Source organism: Mesocricetus auratus, unplaced genomic scaffold, assembly GCF_017639785.1.
Source record: "Mesocricetus auratus isolate SY011 unplaced genomic scaffold, BCM_Maur_2.0 Super-Scaffold_2245, whole genome shotgun sequence".
NCBI classification, from domain to species: Eukaryota; Metazoa; Chordata; class Mammalia; order Rodentia; family Cricetidae; genus Mesocricetus; species Mesocricetus auratus.
Window position 1 is genome coordinate 46,207,101 of NW_024429180.1, and position 23,219 is coordinate 46,230,319.

The 23,219-nt window shown below is 43.0% G+C and overlaps 1 protein-coding gene across 3 annotated transcripts in view; it reads right to left on the minus strand.

Moving 5' to 3' along the window:
• Nucleotides 1–814: 814 nt before the first annotated feature.
• The window catches only part of Lcp1 (lymphocyte cytosolic protein 1), a 91,968-nt gene continuing 69,563 nt past the window's right edge, over nt 815–23,219 (minus strand). For all 3 annotated transcript variants that reach the window (XM_040730300.1, XM_040730329.1, XM_040730263.1), the window contains 7 exons: nt 21,550–21,745; nt 19,567–19,645; nt 18,904–19,018; nt 18,066–18,199; nt 8,404–8,527; nt 5,763–5,887; nt 815–2,420 (listed from right to left, as the gene is read on the minus strand). In XM_040730300.1, coding sequence (XP_040586234.1) covers nt 2,288–2,420; nt 5,763–5,887; nt 8,404–8,527; nt 18,066–18,199; nt 18,904–19,018; nt 19,567–19,645; nt 21,550–21,745 — 906 coding nt within the window. In that variant the 3' untranslated portion in view covers nt 815–2,287. The remainder of the gene's footprint in view (nt 2,421–5,762; nt 5,888–8,403; nt 8,528–18,065; nt 18,200–18,903; nt 19,019–19,566; nt 19,646–21,549; nt 21,746–23,219) is intronic.

Genomic DNA, 23,219 nt, shown 5'->3' on the forward strand with positions numbered 1-23,219 from the left:
AGTCCCTTCAGCTGCTGAGTACCTTGTCCTGCAATCATGATGGTTCTCCTTTCTTGGTAGAGCTTGCATGCTATCCTGTCCTTGTTCCGTGCTTATCTGTAAGACCTATAGCTGCAGTCTCGTCCCAACTAACAGTATCAATAGCTTCTTCATGTGTGTGGGACACAGATGCTGTGCTCACATAGGAGCCGAAAATATATCCGGTCTAGAAAAGAGTCACTTTTACATAAGCCACTGGGAAGGCTGGGCACACATTTTACATGCAAAAGATCAGTTCCCTAGCCACTGTAAAGCAGATGGCTTTTCTGTGGGTCAAGGTAGCGCCATGCCGCATTGATGGCCAATTTCTGTTGTCTCAGCAGTCCAGCCTAGAAGGAGCTGGCTACTACAGACTCTCTTCACATTCCCCCATAAGCTCACACTCCCTGACAAAGTGAGGTCCAGCCCAGAGGGGGAGGAGGCCCCAGATGCTACTCACTCAAAGCACAATTTTCTCAGTTCCCCCTAGAAGTCATTCCCCAATCTCTAAGCCCAATCTTCATGATTGGGTTCCAAGAGTTTTGAATGATTCTTGTTTCAACTTCCTTCATGTAAGTAATGACAATGTATCCCCTGGTTTCAGCCGACACATTTCTCCTCACCACTCGGAGCACACCTAGAGTTTTGTGTGGTGTCTGTTTTTGCCAGTCACTTGAGTACAATGACTATCTCTTGTATGGATGCCTTCCTCAGCTCTTAAATATTTCTTGTAGATATTAAAAGCACTCTGGGCTTGTGAGGGACAAGCAACCTTTAACATATTAAGAAACAGACAGAATTGAGAACATTTTATTTGTAAAGATTGGTAACATGATTTGTCTTCATTTTCCATTAAGGCAATACCACCCTTCCTTTATGGAGGCAGATGGGGAAACACCATCTGAGGAGACATGGAGTTCAGACTAAGGTCACAGTCAAACACTTTGCATTCATATGCAGCAGGGATACTGGTTGGGAGCTGGAAAGAGTCATTTATTAGTTTTCTGAGACCACTGCCAAGGAATGAAGTCAAGAGCCTGCATCTTCACTGCTTTGGAAGATGATGGACTTCCATTACACCCTGCTGTCCCCAAGGAAGACAGATACCTTGGGAATAAGTCTTTCACTAATGCAGAGGGAGTTTAGCATTGGTTCACAATGCTCCGTGGCTTTTTAGCTTGTGGTAAGTTTTCATGGAAATTGCTCATCTAGTGGATCTATTCAAATTCATATTGTCCTTTTTGTTTTGAAACCCAGGCAGTTCCTAGTAATCATTCTACTCTTGACATCCAGCTACAGATGTATGTGTGCCTGTGCAAGCATTTGGGTGAGGCAGGGACATATATTATTGGCACATATTGACCCCTAAGGAACTTGAAGGTGGTAAAAAGCTTTTGTAGTACCAACAAAGTGAGAATTGGTAATATGGCCTGGCAACAGCAACCAAAGCCGACCAGGATCGCTTTAGGATGTCACCAGACATTTTGCCAAGACCACAATAAGCAGATATCCCATAAGGAGAGAGAAATGTATGGAGATGCAGCAGCCAGAAAGGTAGGTGCGTCATGACCCCTCCATAGCTGCCCTTAGTGGTTTTACTCTTTATCACACTTTCCTTGCCATCCCCTCCAGTCTTGCAGTTTCCCAGAGGCTCTCGGGATGCCTGGAGCTTGACTGACTGGTCAGACGCTCCAGTGGCTTAGAGACAAAGATGGCAAGAAAGAGGACCACGAAGCAGGCGTGGTTCTGAGGGGCCTGGGACAAACTCACAGGCTGAGAGAAGGGGATGCAAGGAGAGGCTGTGACCATCCAGTGTGGGCCTCTAGTGACAGACTTTATTTAAGGCAGTTTGATGATCCCGTCCAGGTCCTCACTCTGGACAAGGGGAAAAGCAGCTAGATAAAACCGGCTTCAAAGATCAAGTGACAGTTAGGAACACTGCAGTTTTGTGTTTGACTACCAGCGGGAGCAGGGAGGGCGTCTGGAAAGAACTTCTTTTTAACTTTTTTCCCCCCTGGTAGAATTTCAAAGAATAAAGACATCTGTAGAAGAGTGGATCTTCTGAAGAAAAAAATAAACGAGAGACGCACATATTGCTAAGGAGAGCAGAAACTACTTGGCCGAACAGATACGCTCTTTCTGGAATCACATATAATGTCTGCGAGGTTCGGGGACTTTGGAATGGCTTGAATGTCCTTTGTATCGGGGGAGCACCCTGTGCTGATTCCCAGGGTTGACTGTGCCACCTTCTGGCTTGCTCTCCAGGGCCTTACACCCGCTTCATTCCTCTCCCCATGAGGCAGGCAAACACTGTCATGACCATTTTGGGGTTCACTTCTACCAGGTCTTCGGGAAGGGCATACACTCTTGCGCCAATTTTTCGGGCCATGGAGATGGCATACCTGAAATGGAGAGCAAACGTGAATCGTGATTAGCTGTAGATGAGGAGGACCCTTCAGGAGCATGCGCACAGCATCTCCAGTCAGGCCAGAGGCTGGTCGCCCTATCTGCCCACATGCGCAGATGAATCTTGGCTCAACAGGCTTCCACAAAAGCCTCACTCCTGCTCTCTAGTCACTGAGGTGATTGTGGAACACGTTTTGCCCTTGAAGGCCTTCCCAACTTTTACCTTTTAAATGTATATATGCATCTATATATGTGTTCTTGTGTGTAGAGGTCACAGGTCAACGCTTTTTCTCCATCACGCTTGACCTTATTTTTTGAGACAGGGTCTTTCACTGACTTGGGCTGGCTGACCAGCAAGCCCCAGGGCGACACCTGCCTCTACCCCAGCACTGGCACTATAGAGTGCAGGAGCACACGTGGACTTTTAGCATGGGTCCTGGGCATGCCCACACAGATCCTGTTTTTGGGTGGCAGGCACTTTTCCAATTGAGCCGTCTTTCCAGGCTCGCTTCTGCCGTTTTAAAGACCAATATGAAGAATATCCTCTTGGGGTACAGAGTGTGGCAGAAAAAGTCCAAGGATGAAGCCAGAATTGTTAGGAACGAACACTCCATGGACTGTATTTCTACTACAGAAACACATGAAGAAAACTGCATGTATAATATCTTGTCATACATAATACCCGAGTGTATCATTTCGTGTTCTGTATACAGATGTTTTATTTATAGTGTGCTGCTGTTAGACTAGTCAGAGTTTTGTGCTCTGTTTTTTTTTTCCAGATGGAATCATCCCAGCTACACAAGAACTTCAGTGCTCTGATAGATTACGTAATCTCGGCTAGCTGTTGGCAGGTGGATCTTTTGTCCCTCGCTTGTTGTACCCTCTTACTGTAGCTGCTCCTCAGATTCTGCCCCCCTACCACTACCATCTGCTCTCCAAAAGAACTTCTTACTTTAGTGACCATATTAACTTAAGAGCACCACCCATTCCTCCTCCTTGATCCCCTCTCAGTAACCTCCTCCATGTTAGTTATTCAGGAAGCAAAGTGAATGTTTCCATCAGAAAACACATAGGGAAAGTTGCAAGAAAATCTGTGAGTGTAAAATAAAAAAAAACAAACAAACAAAATACCCAACCCAAACCACTGACACAGTCTTGTCTCAAAAACAAAACCATTCTTAGCCTTTTGTGGACTTTTTAATCTTTCATTTCATGGTGTGTGTGTGTGTGTGTGTGTGTGTGTGTGTGTGTATGAGTGTGTGTGAGTGTGTGTGTATGAGTGTGTGTGTATGAGTGTGTGTGTATGAGTGTGTGTGTATGCGTGTGTGTGTGTGTGTATGAGTGTGTGTGTGTGTGTGAGTGTGTGTGAACCAGAGGACAGCTTTAGCTGTTGTCCCTCAGGCTCTGTCCAAATTATTTTATTATTTACTTTGGTTTTTTGGGTAGTGTCTCTCACTGCCCTGGAGCTCACCATTTTGGCTAGAGTGACAAAGACAAAGTCTGTCTTTGTCCCCCTGGCAGGGAGATTGCAGCCAGGCCACCACACCCAGATCCACCTGTAAGGCAGACACTCTACTCCCCAACTCTGTAAACTCTTTTCTATAACAAGAGTTTGTTTTGTTTCTCAATGCTAGAGGTCAACCCTGGGTTTCTTGCATATTTGGGATATTCCGCTGCTGACTCTGTCCCCATCCCTTAGTGATTTTTAAAGAATTTGTATCTTGTGTTTGAGGAGCTTGGTCTCGGAAGTCATCTGACTCTGTCTCTCACTTGTGCAGCTGAAAAATTGTGTGACCTTGGCAAGTCCCTGACACTGAACCACAGAGCCCAGGACTGGTTTGTTTCAAGCCTTTGTGGGGGTTTCAGTTTCTGTTTTGTTTTGTTTGTTTTGTTTTCATGGTGTTCTTCTATCTAGAATTTCTTCCTCCTTTATCTGTTTCCTGCCAGCTTACCTGTCCTTGCTGGTGAGCTCAGCTTAGAAGTGTTTGCTTTAAAGAGCTACAGCCCCTTGCTGCCCCCTCCCTGGCCTTGCACATCCGTTTGTATATCTTACCACACTCCATATAACCTCAGCTTAACTCTCTCTCCTGTAGACTGTACAGAGCATTACCGTATGGGAAATGCGGGTCTCTGTTTCCAAAGCTGACCACAGAGAAGAGGGCACTGCTGGGATTTTCAGCACTGGTATTGCCAGTTCGAGATTTGTAAGGGACTCTGTTGTGTCCCTTCTCCCAGAAAGATATGGGAATTCCTGAATCCCATAATATCTGACTATGGCCTTATTTGGAAATACAGTTGCTATAGATGCCACAAGACAAGGTCATGCTTCAATGAGTCTAACATGGCCCGTGTCCTCATACGGGAGAAGACACAGGGGAAGGCAGCCACATGAAGTCACACGCACAATGAGTAGACACAGAAATCAGGATTATGCTTTATGAGCCAATGAATTCAAAAGTTTGCTGGATATTGCAGAAGCCTGGAGTGAAAGCATGGGAGAGTCTGCCTCAGAGCTCTTGGGATCAGTCAGCTCTGATGTAGCTTGATTTTTAGTTTCCATGATTATGAAAGAATGCATTTCTGTTGCCTTAAACTACCCAGCTAGTGTGGTATTTTATCAAGGCATCCCTGGGGAGTTAATTTGAATTCATCTAAGAAAGGTAACTCTGTACAGCAACAGTTGGTACACTTTTTCTAAGAGGCCAGGCAGTGCCGTGACTTGGCCTTTTAGCTAGGATCAAGTGAAGCCCAGACAGTAACTACTTTAGGTTTTGCAGACCCTGCTGTAACTTCTGAACTCTGTTGTTGGAGCAGAGCAGCTCCTATGTAAATGAATAGACTGTGATTCAATAAATCTTTATTTAAAGATGCGTATAATGTGCTAGATTTGGAGACTGTTGTCCTCTGGCTGCCATCATAGAGGCTCATTGTCAGGACAGGAAAATCACAGTGACTGCTGGTGACATTCCTGACACTGAACTTTACTCTGCCTACTCACTTCTGTGGGTATTCATGAGCGAAGTGCTCATATTTGGAGTTTCCACATCAAACTTTCACTTTGAAATCTGTAGATTAGGATTAAGACCCCAGTTTTATAAAACTGTAGCCTTGCTTAGTACTTAGGAGAATATTCTAGATTTTGTTTTGCTCCACTCTAACTCAAGCAATCTTAAATTGCTATGGTACCACACCTAAATTGATGAGACCTTCATAAGTCATGAGAGGAAAAAATCAGGACTTGCAAATAAAGTATTTACAGAGAGCACCAACATCAGATTCCACAACCACCTAGTTGGCACCCTCATCCCTCACTCCAATCCCCAATTTTATTTACATACTTTGCATTGTTGAGTTTCTCTTCATCATCCAGGTTTTCTGTCTTTAGAAGGTCATAGTTTATGGAGCCTGGTTGGATGGCATCAATGAGATCCAGAACTGGGAGGCTGGTACTGATCTTCGGGTCCTAAGTAGAGAGAAAAGGAAGGTTTATCAACACATCCTAGAGTTACTTCTGTCTGCCTCGAGGGAAGTGGGTAGGTCTTTTTTTCTTAAATGTAGAATAGACATAGAAAGAAGAGACTAAAATGTCAGAAAATCCTGCTTTGTGTAAGAAGAGCATCCTAGAGTGAGTGGCAGGAGGCGGGTGTGGGCACAGGTAGACTGAGGATACAGGTAGGCTTGCTGGCAGTAGATGTTCTTTCTCTGAGGACCATGGAAAACTCAAGGTTTCCATGGAGACAGCACCAGCAACAGTGTGATTAACACAGTGACAGCAATCTGCACACTTTTTCCAGCCTCATCTTGTCTCCACAAGCCTCAGAAATCGGCATCTATTCTTTTGTTTTCCTTTTTTTTTTAAAGCTTAAGCTTCTGAAGTTTACTTCGTAATTGACACATAGCATTGTATGCATCCATTATAATTTGAAGTGAGTAGACATTATGAGATGGCTACATCCAGCTAACAAATATATAACCTTACAGAGTGGTCATTTTTGTGTGTGGGTATTTAATATTCATGCTTCATCTTTGTTAGTTTCTTCAGCGCTGGTGTCTGAACTCAGAGCCTCACACATGTCAGTACATGCTGTATCACTGACCTAGGCCTTATATTCCACAGTTAATCTTCATTTACAGAGAGGAGGGAATTTCTGGGGTTAAGTGAGTTGCTAGGAATTGGTAGCGCTAGGGCTTGAATCTATAATTCTGACTTAGCATCCTGGACATTTTTAAACATTTGGATGTTCACATCTAGTATTGAGAATACCTCTCAGTGCTTTTTTTAGTCATGTCCTGGGCAAAAGGAGTATGCCCATGTCACCGTCTAAGCATGCAGAGTCTGGGCAGTGGGCAAGAGGAGTGTGCCCATGCCGTCATCTAGAAACATGCTAAGTCCAATCAGTGCATGCTTGGATGGTGTGAGTCAGGTCAGATTCTAAGGCTCGTAAGAGATACCAGTCTTCTTTCTTGTCCAGTTTTCCAATATAGGTAAAACAATCATTTGTAATAACAGAATGAGTCTATTTTAATATTTTCTCTTGGTTGGCAAAAGAACTGATATGGCTAAAAACAAAGATGGATTCGCACTGGGATTTCTTCCTTTATCACCCATTGCCACCTCCACAGAGTTTTTTGGTGACAAAGCACCACTCAAGGGAAATGGAGAGATCAAAGTCCCACCTCCCTCCCTGCATTCTTCCCTGGGCGTGGAGCTGACAACAGGTGAGGGATGGTGGGCACCTGGTAGATGACAAGGGATTGGATTGGGCTTGTTTCCAAAATGGCTAATCATGAGTGAGCTGCATTCATTGTTGTCGAGTGTCACTGAAAAGAGACCCGCTAGTCTAATCTTTCCTTTCATGTCACCTTGTGGCCCCTTTTAATGAGTGCTGTAAGACTTAGTGAGAAGGTAGAGAAAATTAAACTACAGTGATTTGTGGAATAAGAATCATCAAGCACTCCTAAGAATGAGGGTCAGCATGACTTATCAAAGTCACACAGGACACCACCATGGAATCGGTGCCTGGGGCAGCAGCTGTGACTGGCCAGTTCATCTCATCGCTATGGTTAAGTGAGCCGTGGCCATGCTGCCCCAGGGAAAGGTGCTTTCCCCTCAGTTAGAGGGCAGCACCTGCGGCATTAGTTTCCTTACCTACAAAATAAGGAAAGCACTGAAGACAAGCACAGAGACAAGAGCCCCTGCGACTCAGAAAGCTGAGATGTCTTTGACGATTCCCCAGTGCTCTTCCAAATCTCTTTCAGGAAGGATCTGCTCCCTTCAGTCTCTAGCCTCCATGCTCACCTGTGCTCAGCCACCCAGGTAGAGCGGAAGGTTTGAAGTGGGCTGGAGCTCATCCAGGATGAGCTCACAACAGATAGAGCTCTTGCCACCACCATACCTGGCTCTGTCCTGGCAAGAAGAGACTTTCATTTCTCTTCTCCTTCCTGCAGGGTATGAGGGGTTCCTCCCCACAAATCCTGACCTTTATGTCAGAACACTGAAGTTACAATGCATGGACATTATTGCAATATGGATCAAGAGTCCAGGTGCTTGAGAAAGACTTGCAAACAGACATCCAATTTAATAAATCTTCTAACACATAATGATATTATCAATAAAAATAGGATTAGGATGAGGTACACCACCCAAAAAATAGCACACAAGATATTTTTTGGCATTTTATACTTCTCCGTTATAATGTAAAAAACTCTGAATTGGGAAAGTGTGTACGTTTTAAGAAATGTATTACTGTGTTTATACCACTTCAGAAGAACAGAGCCTAAAATGAGGTGTTTAAAAAAGGTTTTTAAAATTAACCATTAAAGGAAAAGTGATGAGAAATTTGTCAGCCAAATGGCCATGAACATGAAAATAAAAATGGGTCATTTAAGAAAAATCAAAGGGATCACCAACTCTCTAGCGCTGAAGGTCACTTAACATGTCATGAAAACAAAGAGGAGAATAGAAGATGACAATGTTACCTTGAAGCTAGAGATGGATGAGCTTTTCTGAGCATCCTTCAATGTTTCATTCACCCAGTTGACAATAATGTCATCATTGACCTTCTGTCCATCACCAATATCTTCCAGCATATTCAGTGTGTACCTGAATGAAATCAAGAATGAGTTTTGCAGAAAAGTAGCTAAGATGATCTTTCCTTTCTATACACATCATAGAAGAGAGTCTGAACATTGGAGAGGGAAGAGAGTATTTAACAACACTGGTCCCTTCTGCTCATCCTATGTTCATTGCCTCTCTATTCACAGCAGCTGGGAAATGGAAACAGCCTAGAGGTCCATCAACTGGTGAATGGGTAATGAAAATGTGATACAATTATACAATGGAATGTTATTTGACTGTTAAGAAAAATGAATCATGAAATTCCAGGATAAATGGAAGCAATAATTCTGAGTGAGGTAACCCAGGCTAGAGACAAACATATAGTTTCTATCATTTGTGGATACTAATTTTGAATCTTCAGGTAATGTGTGTTCCATTTGGAACACCCATAGAGGTCAGGCAATTAGTAATGGGTTATTGGGATGATTTCAAGCGAAGGCAGAGAGAACACAGTGCTATAAAGTGTTAAAGACAGAATGATGGCACAGGAAGGACTTAATGGGAAGGGTGACGGGAGGTCAGGATAGATGAGGGAATATGAGGAAGGACAATTAAAGATAAAGACCCTTTGAAAAAAGTCCTATAGAAGCCGGGCATTGGTGGTGCACGCCTTTAATCCCAGCACTCGGGAGGCAGAGGCAGGCGGATCTCTGTGAGTTCGAGGCCAGCCTGGTCTACAAAGTGAGTTCCAGGACATCCTCCAAAGCCACAGAGAAACCCTGTCTTGAAAAACCAAAAAAAAAAAAAAAATTCCTATAGAAACCCATGACAGCAGAAGTTTTGTAAAACACACACACACACACACACACACACACACACACACACACACACACACACACACACAGAGAGAGAGATGCATAATTAAATGGAATTACCCTAGACTAACTTAACACAAAAGCATACAGTTTTTATAGCAAACTACAAAGCAAATGCTTTCTTGTACCTGCTACCATTGCTCTGGGAAAGAAGAGCAATCAGGAGAACAGAGATGTGTGAGAAGGAGAACTCTAACCTGCAATGTTGTTCTTAAAGAGACCACACAAATTAAGGAGCAAGGGCCAGTGAGATGGCTCAGCAGGTAAAAGTGATTGCCACACAGACCAGAGAACAAGAGTCGGGTCTCCAGAATTCATGTAGAAGAGGAAGGAGAGAACCAACCCCACAGAGTTGTCCTCTGTCCTCCACACTGGAGCTGTAGCATGTACACATACAACACCCATAAACACACCACAACCACCCCAAATGTAACGAAGAACGTTTTAAATTGTTAAAATGTTGGGAAAATTGCAGCAGTGAACAGAATAAAGGGAAATACTGTAAGTCATTGGCAAAACAGTAAGACAGATGACCTCAGTCTGAGGGTCAGAGTCCCCCAATATATGGTGACTTTAGCATTGGTGTTTTTACAGAGAGAACGTTTGTTATAAGATCCATCCAGCCCTTAAAATTCTCTGACAAGGAATAGACAACCTGCTTCCTCCTGAACTGGAGGAGAGCAAAGCAGGCGAGTCACAGGCGGGCTTGCTGACATCATGGATCAAGTGAGCAGGAATGGGTACCCATCTTCTCAAATTGAAACCAAGAAAGCTGGTGACTGACTCTCACCTCAGGGGGCCTGCCTGAATGAGGGCACCATCCACTCAGGTGCCTTGGCTTAATCTGTCCTCCATCTTGCTCTGGTTCTCCAAAGCACGACATTCACACAAATGTCTACATGGATTTCAAGTTTAAACCCTGGAATTAGAGTAATGCCTAGGTTGCTCTGGGCTAAAACAGCTTCCATCACTGAAAAAGGGAGAACTGGACTTTGAAGCTTTTATCATTTAAAATCTTTTTGAATTAAAACAAATTTAGATTTATTTATTTTATGTGTATGAATGTTTGACTGTATGTATGTATGTATGGGCACCACATGTATACTTAGTGCCTGTGGAGGTCAAAAGAGGGAGATAAGGACTCTAGAACTGGAGTTATGGATGGTTACGAGCCACCTTGTGGGTACAGAGAACCGAACACGGGTCCTCTGCAAGAAGAGCACGTACTGTTAAAATGCTGAGCATCTCTCCAGGTTCTATTTTATTTTTAGTAGGATTCCAGGGGTGTAGGTGTGTGTGTGTGTGTGTGTGTGTAAACATGTTCAGTTACATGCACATGGAGACCAAAGGTTGACATGAAGTGTCTGTCTTAGTCATCTACTGAACTAGGAGTTTACCATCTAACTAGCCTGACTAGCTACTGAGCTCCAAGGATCCACTGTCTCAGCCCCACCAGTGCTCAGCTTTTATACAGGTGATGGGGATCCACACACACACACACTCACACACACTCATACACACACACTCATACACACACACACACACACACACACACACACACACACTCTTCAACTAAACAGAATCATCTCAACCCACACCTTGCATCCTCTTGCTTCAGGGAGTCATCTATGCTTGCTGGCTTAGATGTCCTTTGTTTCCCATGTATCTCTGATCCTTTGAACCCCTCTCAGCTCAAGTATCCCTTCCCCCAAGTCATACTGTATATTATTACACCTAATTTAAGCCTTTTTCTTTGAATTTTTGATGGAGACAATATCCACCATGTTCCCATGGAGATAGGTCCAGGTCTGTTTATCACAATTGTGGTGGTTTGAATGAAAATTGCCCTCATAGGCTCACGGGGAGGCCTACATTGAGGGTGTGGCCTTGTGGAAGGAAGTGTGTCATTGGGGATGGGTTTTGGGTTTTCAGAAGCCCAAACCAGGCCCAGTGTCACGCTCTTCCTGTTGCCTGCTGATCCAGATGTAGAATTCTTGCTGCCCCCCAGCACCATGTGGACCTTGACATCACCATGCTTCCCACTATGATGATAATAGACTAAACCTCTGAACTGTAAGCCAGCCCCAATTAAATGTTTCATTGTAAGAGTTGCCATGGAGCTGGGCATTGGTGGTACACGCTTTAATCCCAGCACATGGGAGGCAGAGGCAGAGGCAGGCAGATCTCTGTGAGTTCAAGGCCAGCCTGGTTCACAGAGCAAGTTCCAGGACAGTAAGAGCTACACAGAGAAACCCTGTCTAGAAAAACAAAAACAAAACAACAAGAAAAAAAAGGGGAAAAAAAAAAGAGTTGCTATGGTCCTGGTCCTGGTGTCTCTTCAGCAATAGAAACCTTAACTAAGACAGTAATGTTTTTAAGGAATAAGCAGAGTCCTAGTACATGCTGAGCATCCAGTAAGTGAAAATATAGATAGTTGGGTAAACTATGTGGAATTAAAGCAAGGAGATGCATGAGATATTTAGTTTGGACTGGGAAAATGGGACCAAATTGCTAGGAAATAATGAGCACCCAGGATCTAAGTATAAGGTGGGTTTAAAAAATACTCCTAGTTTGAAAAAGATCCTGCCTTTTGTATGTTCATAAAGATTTTATGTTACAGCAAAATGGGCCTCTTATTTTCTGTCAGCCAGTATATGCATTATTTGCATTAAGACAGTGCTTAAGAATTTCTGCCAGTGACCATTTCAGTAAGGAATGGTGGGTCAGTAATTATCTCATTAAGTCTTTCCTACATATAAGTTGTACCTCCATTCCCTTGACCTTGGGAACTACAGAGGAGAAGCCAACCTCTACACAAAGGCCTGTCTGTTGAAACAAGACCCACAGGTGAACAGACACCCTCCTCACAGGGCGGTGGGGCATTGCTGCAGTGGCTTCTGTCATTATGGTTTTAAGAGTAACTCTTCATGGTGGTATAGAGTTCTGGTGAGTACCAAGCAATGACATGCACCCCTCGTGGGCTACGGAAGCTGAATGGAACCAGACACGGATTTGTAAGTATAGTGAGAAAGGCAATGGGAAGAAAGGCTAGACTTGGGCTGTAATCTCAAGCAGGCAGTGCAATCAACAATTACTCATCCAGAGACAGCCTCAAAATGTGAAGCAAGGGGCCAGGGGACAGACAGCCCCGTGGATGACAGCACACACAGCTTCTGCAGAGGATCTGGGTTTGGATCTCAGCACCCACATGAGGAGGCTTAGTCACTGTACTTTCAGGTACAAGGGATCCAGCACCCTCTTCTGGCCTCCACAGGTATCAGCATCAGGTCTCCATACTTGACACCAACACACAGATACACACACACACACACACACACACACACACACACACACACAAACACACAAATGCGCATACACATTAAAAAAAATAAAACCAAGTAATGGTCCATGCCTGCCTAGGTTTTCCCCTTTGGAGGCCATTACCCCAAAATTTTATCACACAAAATTTGGGGTGGCTTTGCTTTTAGCTAAAATATTGCTGAGAAGATCTTAGTATGGCTGGTGCTTGCAAAACACACTGGGCTGAAAAGCCTTTTGTCCAAGTGAAATAGCAATGTAAGCTCCAGGTCTAACCAGCTCCTCACTCGACATGGTGTGGATGTAAGAGGCCAGGGAAGATGTGATATCCCACGTTTGCTCTCCTGCCTTTCCGTGCTCAACACTCATTTACTTAGCATTTGATAAGAGGGACAAAGCTTGGTGTTCTGTGAGTTGAGGACCTAGTCCGAAGTCACCGTCCACAGCCTGTGTGACTGCGGAGCATGTCCCCTCTTGCCTGCCTTAGCTTCTGTTCTCTGGCCTCCTCTGTCATTGCCATCTGCTGGCAGTTTACTTGGTTCTAGCTTCTGTCCCCTAATTTATACCTTACTTGCCAGCTGTCCAATCCTAGAATGATTTCCATGCTGCTGAAGGGGAAAAGGAAGGCTTAAGCATACAACCCTCCTTTGTTGTTGGAGGGAAAATGACATGCCATTTGTTGTCTTGATAAATGGCCAAATTAGCATATCTGTGCAATCCAAGTGAAATAAATTCTACCTAGAACTGGATGCAAATTGAATAGATCTGTTACTATGTGGCAGGCTGAGGGAAAAAAAGGGAAGGAAAACAAAGCAAAAACAAATCCCTTCTGGTACCGTTTACATAATCACCAGTCATTTTTCCTCCTTCCGCAGTAATGTATTTCTCTGTCCACTTCCTAGTATGCAGAAATCTTATGTAATAAACATTTGTGAGAGCTGTCACTGGTCATCTGTGTGAGGTCAGCTGCGGCTGCAGAAAGACCTTTCCTCATCTATACACCAGCCCTACAGAAAGGCCACATGTGACTGACACTTCTGAAGCAGGTGAGCACAGAAAATGATTTAGCAGCTCAGAGGACAGCTTGGTCTAGGCCATGAACACAGCCCTCTCCTAATAGTGCACTTAGTAGTCTGAGACCCTTACCTATGCATACCACACACACACACACACACACACACACACACACACACACACACACACACACACACACTCCTCCCCAAACAATGTGGCTAGCAATCTGGTAGTGATTCAGGACCCCACCTGTACTGAGCCAAGTGTACACTCATCTCTGAACAATGGATAGGTTTCCTCTTCCTTTGATGGTTGAAAACAGATAAACTCTTTACTCATACTCCATTATGTCTGGGTAAGACAATGTGCTGAAATTGGATCTGGGTATACCTGCAATAAGATGAACCATCCTCGGATGAACTCCTAGGGAGGTTCTCCTATTTGCTTGCCTTCTGATGCCAGTCTGTAACTGGGTATGCATATGATTAAATTAAGATGCATATGGGAAGGGGCCTGGCACGTGCAGTAAAAACAAACAGCTTATATAAGTTAAATCTGTCAATTAAAATAGAGAGCTACTCAAACTATGTCCCTAGTAACCAAACTTCCTCCTGGCCCCAAAGGAAGCCCCTGAATGCTCTCACTCACGCGGCCTGCTGAGACTCTCAGATGCACAGTTCTTTCTGATCTGCACCAGTGTCCATTTTAAAATAAGTTTCCTTGCTATTTGGGCAATCTCTGTGAGCCTCTCTGTCAATTCCATGAACGGTGAATAACACCGTCAGAACAAATATCACAGTGCAGGGTTTTTTTTTTTTAGGTAATATAAAATATACCACAGAATAGGGCTTGCTGAAGTTCTCTTATCATTAAATTAGATGATTATTATTATCCTATATTGTAACCCATGAGACAATGTAGTTATAACAGTGAAAAGGACTTTTTTTTTTTTTTTTTGGTTTTAACGAGACAGGGTTTCTCTGTATTGTTTTGGAGGCTATCAGTCCAGCCCAGCCTCGAACTCACAGAGATCCGCCTGCCATTGCCTCCCGAGAGCTGGGATTAAAGGCGTGCGCCACCACCGCCCGGCAGACTTTTGTTTTAAAGTACCCCATCCCCCCCAAATATGTGAAAGACAATGAAGCTCGTTTAGAAAAAGTTGATGGAACTAGAAACTGGTGAGACCAGTACTTGGGAACTTTCAGTCAAGTGTGTCCAAACGATGGCCTGTGGGCCCCATGGGACTGAGAACAGCCACGAACTGGCCTAACACAAAACCCACAAACCCACTTAAAACATTGGAGATGTTTTGGAAATTTTGCGGGTGGCACAACCGCATAGTGGTTCCTGAGCACGAACTTGACTGGCAGTGTGGTGTCGCGATGTCAAAGGTTAGATACACCTGTCGGAATTTGAATGTCAATGTTTCCCATGGACTCATGCATTTGAACCCTTGGCTCAGCTGGAGGTGCTGGCAGCGCTGTTTGGGAAGATCCTGGGACTTTAGGGAGGTGGAGGAAGTGACGGGGATGGGCCTCGAGGCTTTACAGTCCTCTCAGTTCCCATTCAACAGGAATGACCCGCCAGCTTGCTGGCACTGCCGTCCTGTCTTCCCCACCTGTCTTCTCTGCCACCAGAAACTCTATCCCTGTGGAACTCTGAGCCAAAGTAACCCCCATTCCCCTTGAGTTGCTTTTCTCAGGCTTTTTGGGGGGGGTTCAAGACAGGGTTTCTCCGTGTAGCTTTGGAGTCTGTCCGAGTGCTGGGATTAAAGGCTTGTGCCACCAGCGCCCAGCTGTCAGGCTATTTTTATTGCAGCGATGAAAAAGGAACTAAGAGAATGCCTTCGTGTGTCATACAGTAAAGCAGGGCTCAAATTTCTTTAGCTCTGGAGTTTTCCATACATTATGACATCATACATTTCAATACCTGCCATCCATCAGTTACAAGACCCCGATTTAGGGAATGGGTAAAGGCATCGAGTGCCAGAGACTAAAATACACCACGATCACTGCTGATTATTCCCCAGCAAGTAGAAACATTGCCAACCATGGAAACTGGGATCTGCAGGTGTGAGACTAAAGCTGGGGGCTGAGGGACACAACCACCCTGTTTTTGTCATGACCTTGTTAGACAGAATATAATCTGACATGTGATTTATAGTGTGCTTTCCTGAAGGTACAAAGTAAATTATGTCACACGGATACAGGATCTCTAATGGAAGGATATAAGATTCAGCCTGGTTAGAGCTATCGGCAGAGAGGGGAAGAATGCAATATTTTAAGAGAACCAAGTTTATTTTTATTTAATTAATTTCCTGTTTGTATTATTTTTACCTAGTAAATACATCACTAGGTAGCAATTCATTAATTAAGTTTACATCTGGCTCTCAAACATATCTAACATTCTCCACTGAAGAACTTTCCTAGAGATCAACTTTAAAATTCTTTATTAATGGGATATGATGAGGTACAAGGGACCGTCATTAGCACTCAGCACACAACGCTACTCAGACTTGGACGACATAAGGGACAGGATAGTGGCCTCTGCAAGCAAAACAAGGAGGTGACAAAGCCCTAAGACTGCCTATCACAGAGAGGTCTCCAAGCTGCAGACAGAGAGAAAATCCAAACAGAACATGTGCACCAGTTGAGGTGATATGGTTAGAACTCAGGGAAACTAAGGAGCCCAGGATTTGCAGTGCAGAGCTTCAGAGCCACTAGTATTTGCATGAAAAGGAAAAGTGTGATCTAGAAAGAAAGCCCCAGGGGGTCCTCAGGGGACTCTTCAAATGTCAGCTGAATTTTGCCCAGGGCATGCATGTGAGGCTGGCAAAAGGCCAGCCTGAACAGCCCTCAAAGCTCACCTGGGCATGAAATAATTTGGTTCCCACGAGCTGAAGAGGAAAGAAACCATAATGCACAGGTCATCAGCTATCATGCTCATTTAGCATCTCGTTACTAAGCAGCAAATGAGCTCTGGATGCAGAGCCCCAAAAGACTGAAGCTGGGTTTAGCCTAACTCCAGCCAGAACAAAAGAGACACATTGTTAAAGGAATGGAGACATACCCAGTATTGAGCAAGGTAAACCTTATGATGTTTGGTGCGTGATCAGAAAAATAAACAGCATGCAAAGAAGTAAGAAAACATGGCTTGTATGGAAGATAAAAGTGAATTAGTAGAAACAAACTAGAAGTCATCACAACTATATCCCTCTGCTCTAGAAGGCAAGCAGAAGGTAAGAAGTTGGAAATAGAAAAGATTCAACACTTTTTGATGTAGACACTATAATATAAAAGTAAATATATATATTTAATATATATATGCATATATACTAAATGGAGTTAATAAAACATGGCAGTACACAAGAGAGAAAAAAAGACAGATTGACTTAAAGATATGATGGCCTATCTCTTCCAAAATGGAACAAAAATAAAGGAAGCAAATTGACAAGAGAATCTTCAAATGATTACACATACACTCAGGGTTTCCCAAACAGGGGTGGGAGTGAATTCAGAACAAATAATTAAGGAAATTAAAAACTACAAGTTTGATGTGAAATTTAAACCAGTACCATCCAAGAATTCAAGGATCCTCAAATATAAGAAACAATTTTGCACAACACATGTAGTCAAATTATTTCAAACTGGTGATAAAGAGAAATCTTAAAAGAGACCAATGGAAAAAACTAGCATATTACATACAGCGAGCAAAGATGAGGCTCGCACAGGTTTTCTGCTGTTAATAACGCAAGTAAGAAGACGGTGAACATTGTTTCCAAAGTAGTAGAAGAAAAATACACTAACAGAATTCTACATTCAGGGAAAATATATTTCAAGAATAAAAAAGAAACTAAGGCTGTTTCTGGCATATAGAAACTGAAATACTTCATTATCAACAGACCTGTACTATTAGGAAGATTCCAGGTATAAGAAAAAGATATAAGGTGGAGACCTAAACCTATAGGAAAGTAATTCACTGCTACTGACACAAATTGGTTGAAGGTAAAAGGATGGGAACCGATAGACCAGGCAAGAGGAAGTAGTAGTGACTATATTAATGTCAGGAAGAGAATGTTCAGAACAAAGGACATGACCAGGCACACAGGAGGTTGCTCTATAATGAGATAAAAAGTATGATTCATTCAGATGAAACAAAAGTCTAAAATACTAATGAACCTGACAATAGGTTTTCATGAGAACTCAAACAAAAACCAAAACATGAAAAAAAAATGTAGCAGAAAAACAAAAGGCACTTCCTTAGTTACTTGACTTATGGTTTTACTGAATTAAACAGCTTTCCTGAGGCTTTCCCACTATGTTTCTAGATAAATAACCCATTCATTAAAATCTCATTCTCCCTGTGGATCATATTACCTTCTCATTAGCTGCCAAAGTAATGCCAGTGTGAGAGTGTGGTTTCCTTCGTTGAGATCTTGTCCAGCGATGCCAACCAGGGAAAATTTAGCTTGATTCTTCCCCAGATCCACTGCATAGTTACAGTTCTCAAGCTGTTAGTGAGGCAGAAAGAAAACAGCTTAAGGCATCATCTTGGTTATAATAAATATCAGGGAAATGATAAAAGATGAAGATACAAAATAAATAGCATCAGTCCTGTGCAATCTCTAATATAGATTGGGTTCTGCACTACTGTGATCTACATTAATTAAAGAGATTTCCATCTGTAAATATAATTCCTCAGCTCCACAAAAAACATTTGATGTGCTAGTGGGAAACTAGAAGAAATTTATTATCATGACTATTCTCATGATTATTCACACCCACATAGCGAGCCACCCTCAGTTATTTGTCTGTGATAGTTCTAAAATAGTTGGATGTTTGGAGATAGATGGACAGTAGATAAACTGGACCAGCCAAGTTGTGAGTACAAAGCTCCAATTCTTTAGGAAATTAGAATGACGATCTTGCTGGGGGCAAAAAAGAGAGTCCTATGGCTTTGCTTTGTCTAATTACCTTAATTGGAGAATGTTCATAATAGTCTGTAGAGACATCCAACATGACTTATAAATGAGTAGTAATCAACTGTAATGACAGGTTCAGTGTAATGGAAGTATTCATGGAGTCTCTGGTGTCAGCGCTTTTATTTAATCCCTGCTAAAGACTCAATGAAGCTTGGCCACCTGGTAGAGTGTTCACAAAGAGCTTTTGCAGGCTAATGCCTGTCTCATGGCCCATCAGAAAAATCATTGTTTACCTTTTTCATATTGCCCCCCAGCTTAGGGTATGGAGGTTTGTTCACTTTGTTCCAGTCAACAGGGACTTTGGTCTTTTCATAGAGCTGGAAGATGATCAGGGCATCCGATAGGTCACTGAACAAAAGAAACACAAAAGAATTCTCAGAGATCCAACATTTTACTTAGGGGCTACAGTACATGAGGCACCTAGTTTCTACAACATCCCCCAGCAACCCTGGAAGCTTGGTACGAATAGCTCCATCTTAAAAAATGGAGAAATTGTGATTCAGAGCAACAGGTTTACTCTCCCAGTGACTAACTAACTATATCCCTTCCACGGACATAAACTGCCTTTAGGCAGGAGAAGAAACATGGTTTTAGCAATAGCACAGGGACACTTAACTGCAAACTTAGTAGGGTTTTGCATAATCCTGAGCTTATGATGTGCATCAAGTTTGTCACTTGCACAATTTTTGTATTAAACACAGTGATAACTGGTGCATGGGGGTGAGATTCTCAGCGCAGCAGGGCACTGTGGCACTCCTGGATCCCATCAATGTACAATTTGGGGAAAATACACACACACACACACACACACACCATAGTGGTACAGTGTGTGGAATCCTGTGCTCTTTCGGGGTCGGTGTGTTGCATATCAAAGATGAGTCCCCAGCTCTTCATACCTGTACAAGTGATTGACTCGAGGGTTAACTCCCAAGGAGTTCATCCAGTTCCTGAATGTCCGCTCTTCCCTCGTCTCACCTAGGTGAGTGAAGACTGGTTAAATATATGCCCTAGGACAGGCCTTGTTTATGATCTAAGTTTATCCACAGTGGATGAAATATAGATGAAAGGTATAGAAGAAATCAGACACTACTAGAGGAGGACTGATATTCTAATTTTTCCCATCTAATTTCTACAAGCATTTCTATAGCATCTAACAAGATTCAGTGTCACCAAGCAGGGTTCATAGAGCCAGCTGGATGAACAGAGGGCGGGGGAAGACACATTTGCCGTTCTAGGTGAGACAGGGCAAAGAACCCATAGCCCTGAATTGGAAGCACAGACCTGAAGCTTCACTTTCTTGGGTCTGTAAAAGCTGAATCGGAATGAGGAGAGAAGAGAGCATTTTGGAAAATAGGCAAGAGTAGTAAGAGTGTCAACATGAGCGCAGAGGCAGCAATAGGCCAGCTCTCCGTTTAGAACCATGGGAAGTGGTGTGTTAGGGATCTAGGTAGTATAGCTACAGAGTTAAGCGAATCTCTGCAGGCAGAGTAGCAGATTTACATTGATGTATCATACAGTGCCAGGCATTGTAGGTTCTTCTGCTTGACTGCTATAATAAATTCTTGAGCAAGGCAGAGATATAATGAAAGCTAAGCCAGATGTGCCTCGCAGCGGTGTGCAAAATTACAGAAGGGTGATATGCATTTAGATTAAACATGCAGAAGAGATAGTAGTTGGTATTGGAGGGGAGCACATTTAACTGTCTGATGAATGGAGGAACAGGCCCCTAAGATCTACTAAGATAATTGGTGTATGACACAATATGAATCCAGAAGAACGGAAAGGGAGAATAAACCATCTAGGAGACATTCCAAATGAAGAATTATTGGTAGTTACTTACATAATAGATTAAGAGGGAAGGGCAGAAAGATATCTTAGTAAAACTTAGTAAGACCGTTAGTTTTGGTGACCAAAATAGCAACAAAATGGGATGCTGAACTGAAATGAGAATCACTGAAGGGGAGCGAAAGAGACAGAGAGTGGAAAAGGCGATGCGGATGAGGAGAAGTGTTCGGTTCCGCCTTGGATGGGCTTTATTGGGAAAGACACACATCGTGGTGCCAAAGCAGCAGCTAGAAATGCATGACCAGTCAACTCGATACATAGATTTGAAACCAGGAGACAAAAACACCAACCAAAGCGGCAGGGTTGGATATGGGCGATACTGTGTTGGTAACTGGAGTAAAGCTGCGTTGAAAAGGACTTAGACAAAAGTAACCCGGACTTCCTTGAGTTAATAACGTTCATTTCATACTAATATTTACTTTATTTTTACACCAATGTAGGAATTAGCTCATGTTTTTTTTAAAGGATCAGTAAATCTCTCTGGGATCATTAGCTGGTAGAAGCTGAACTAACTGAAGTTACATGCCACTTTATATGAGGGCTTTAATCTGCGAAACACGGCTGTCAGGACTCTGCTTCAAAATACTTTCTCATGCCCTAATGACCTCCTAAAGAGCAAAATAGAAGTGAAAACTTGAGCAACGTGTCCTAGTAAAATTTACATATCACATCAGATGGCGAGTAGTGGCCATTTCTTGCCTCTAGGAATTAACACAGTACATTAAGTACATACATTAAGATTTTGGGGTTTACAATTTATCTCATCCAATAACTAAATACATTGTCTTCCCTAAAACAGTTAATTCTAATAATGGAAGATGCCGGTGTATAACGGATGTGATATTATTATATTTGATTATTGCTGCTTGGCTATAATTGACTCGATTAATTCATTCTATTTGTTGTATATTAGAGAGCTGATGGCCTGCTTCTGTATGTGATGGGTTTGCATTTGCTCCTGACTGATTTTCAATTGCCATTGAACCAGAGCATTTTTTTTCTTGAACACCTTAAGAAGCTAGTATTATGGTTACCTTCCAGAGCCCCCCAGTCGATGTCCTGGTTCTCTGGCTTGTGCAAGGCAGGGTATTTGTTAAAGAGGTTGGCAATGAAAGCCAGGTTCAGCTTGGGGTTCCCTCGGACAACATCGGTGGCTGTGACAAACTGCCGGCAGCCCAGCCTCTCTGCCTGTTGCAACATGCATTCTGCCCTCTGGATGTCATCCTTCTCCTGCAATGCAAAAGATGTCAAGAGCCTGGGTCAGGGATCCACACACATTTGGGCATACATAACAAGAAGGAGATGAGGGTCTCATTAATGTGCCAAGTGCCTAACACAGGTAGATACCTGACTACAGCTGCCCATTACGCATACTAATTGCATGCAAATCAGAAACTCACAGGCTCCAGATGAGACCAAGATCCCCTCCCCCCCCATCATTTAACAAATTTGGATGAACAGCTGGTTGCACTTTAAAAGGAACTTCAGGAAAATCTGACATCTTTTACATTGACCTAAATTAGTTTCATTACTTAGACTTTCTTTTGTTATAGCTTTTTTTGCACAGATTTTACGAGAATTTGCTCTAATAAAAATTTATTAAGTAATAGTTTATAATCCTATTTCTAATTCATAAAGACATTTACAGTCATAAGTTAAGAATATCTGATTCATACAATTACTTTTCCCACACTGGGCTAGTTAAAACCCAAAGTAAGGGTCAGCCTCCATACCATTATTGGTAAATGTACCATAATAACTTGGCTTTGGCAAGTCTCCAGTTGAGGACTGTAGCAATGCTCAGGTGAGTAAGGACATCTGTAATCAGATTCTTAAAACAAGACTAAGCTGTCTTAGATGATGATCCAGTCTTTGTAAAGTCTATGGCGTTGCCTACTTCCACAGAGCACAGCCTCATATCGGAATGATTCCTTAGGCTGCTGTTTGAGTAGGAAACATACTCATTTCATGACCATTACTTCTTGCTCTCACTTCATTTCCCCTCCAGAGATGAGTTCACTTCAAGATTAACTCATTGGCTTTAATCCCAGTGACATTAGATGAGTCATGTTACCAGACAACATTTGAGGATCAGAGTTGTAAGTGGTGATAAAACCCAAGGGAGTGAGCTTCAAGGCAGTGGTAGAGCTTGCCTACATGTGTGAAGCCCGGGGGTCTCTCCCAAGCACTGTGAATCACAAACAAATAAAAACAAAACAACAAAAAATACTAACAACGGCATCAAAAGAATTTTTTCTTTTGACTGGATCATCACCCAAGACATATATATGTCCAGGTCAGCTTTCTGTTAGCTTAACACGAGCTAAAGTCACCTGAGAAGAGGACTCTCACCTGAGAAAATGCCTCCATCAGGTTAGCCTGTAGGCAAGTCTGTAGAGCATTCTAGATTTGATTGATGTGGCACTTCCCTGGCGAGTGTAGCCCAGTCACTAGCGAAAGTGCCACCCCTGGGCAGGTGCTTCGGATAGCGTGTATTAGAAAGCAGGCCAAGCAAGCCAGTAGCAGCCCTCCTCCATGCCCTCTGCTTCAGTTCCTGCCCTGACCTTTCCTCTAGGATGACTGCGATTGGGAAGTGTAAGCCAAATAAAATCAACCCTTTCCTCCTCACGTTGCTTTTTGTCAGAGTGTTTTATCAAATCAATAGAAACCTAAGACAGCATATGTAGTCATAGCCCATAAATCA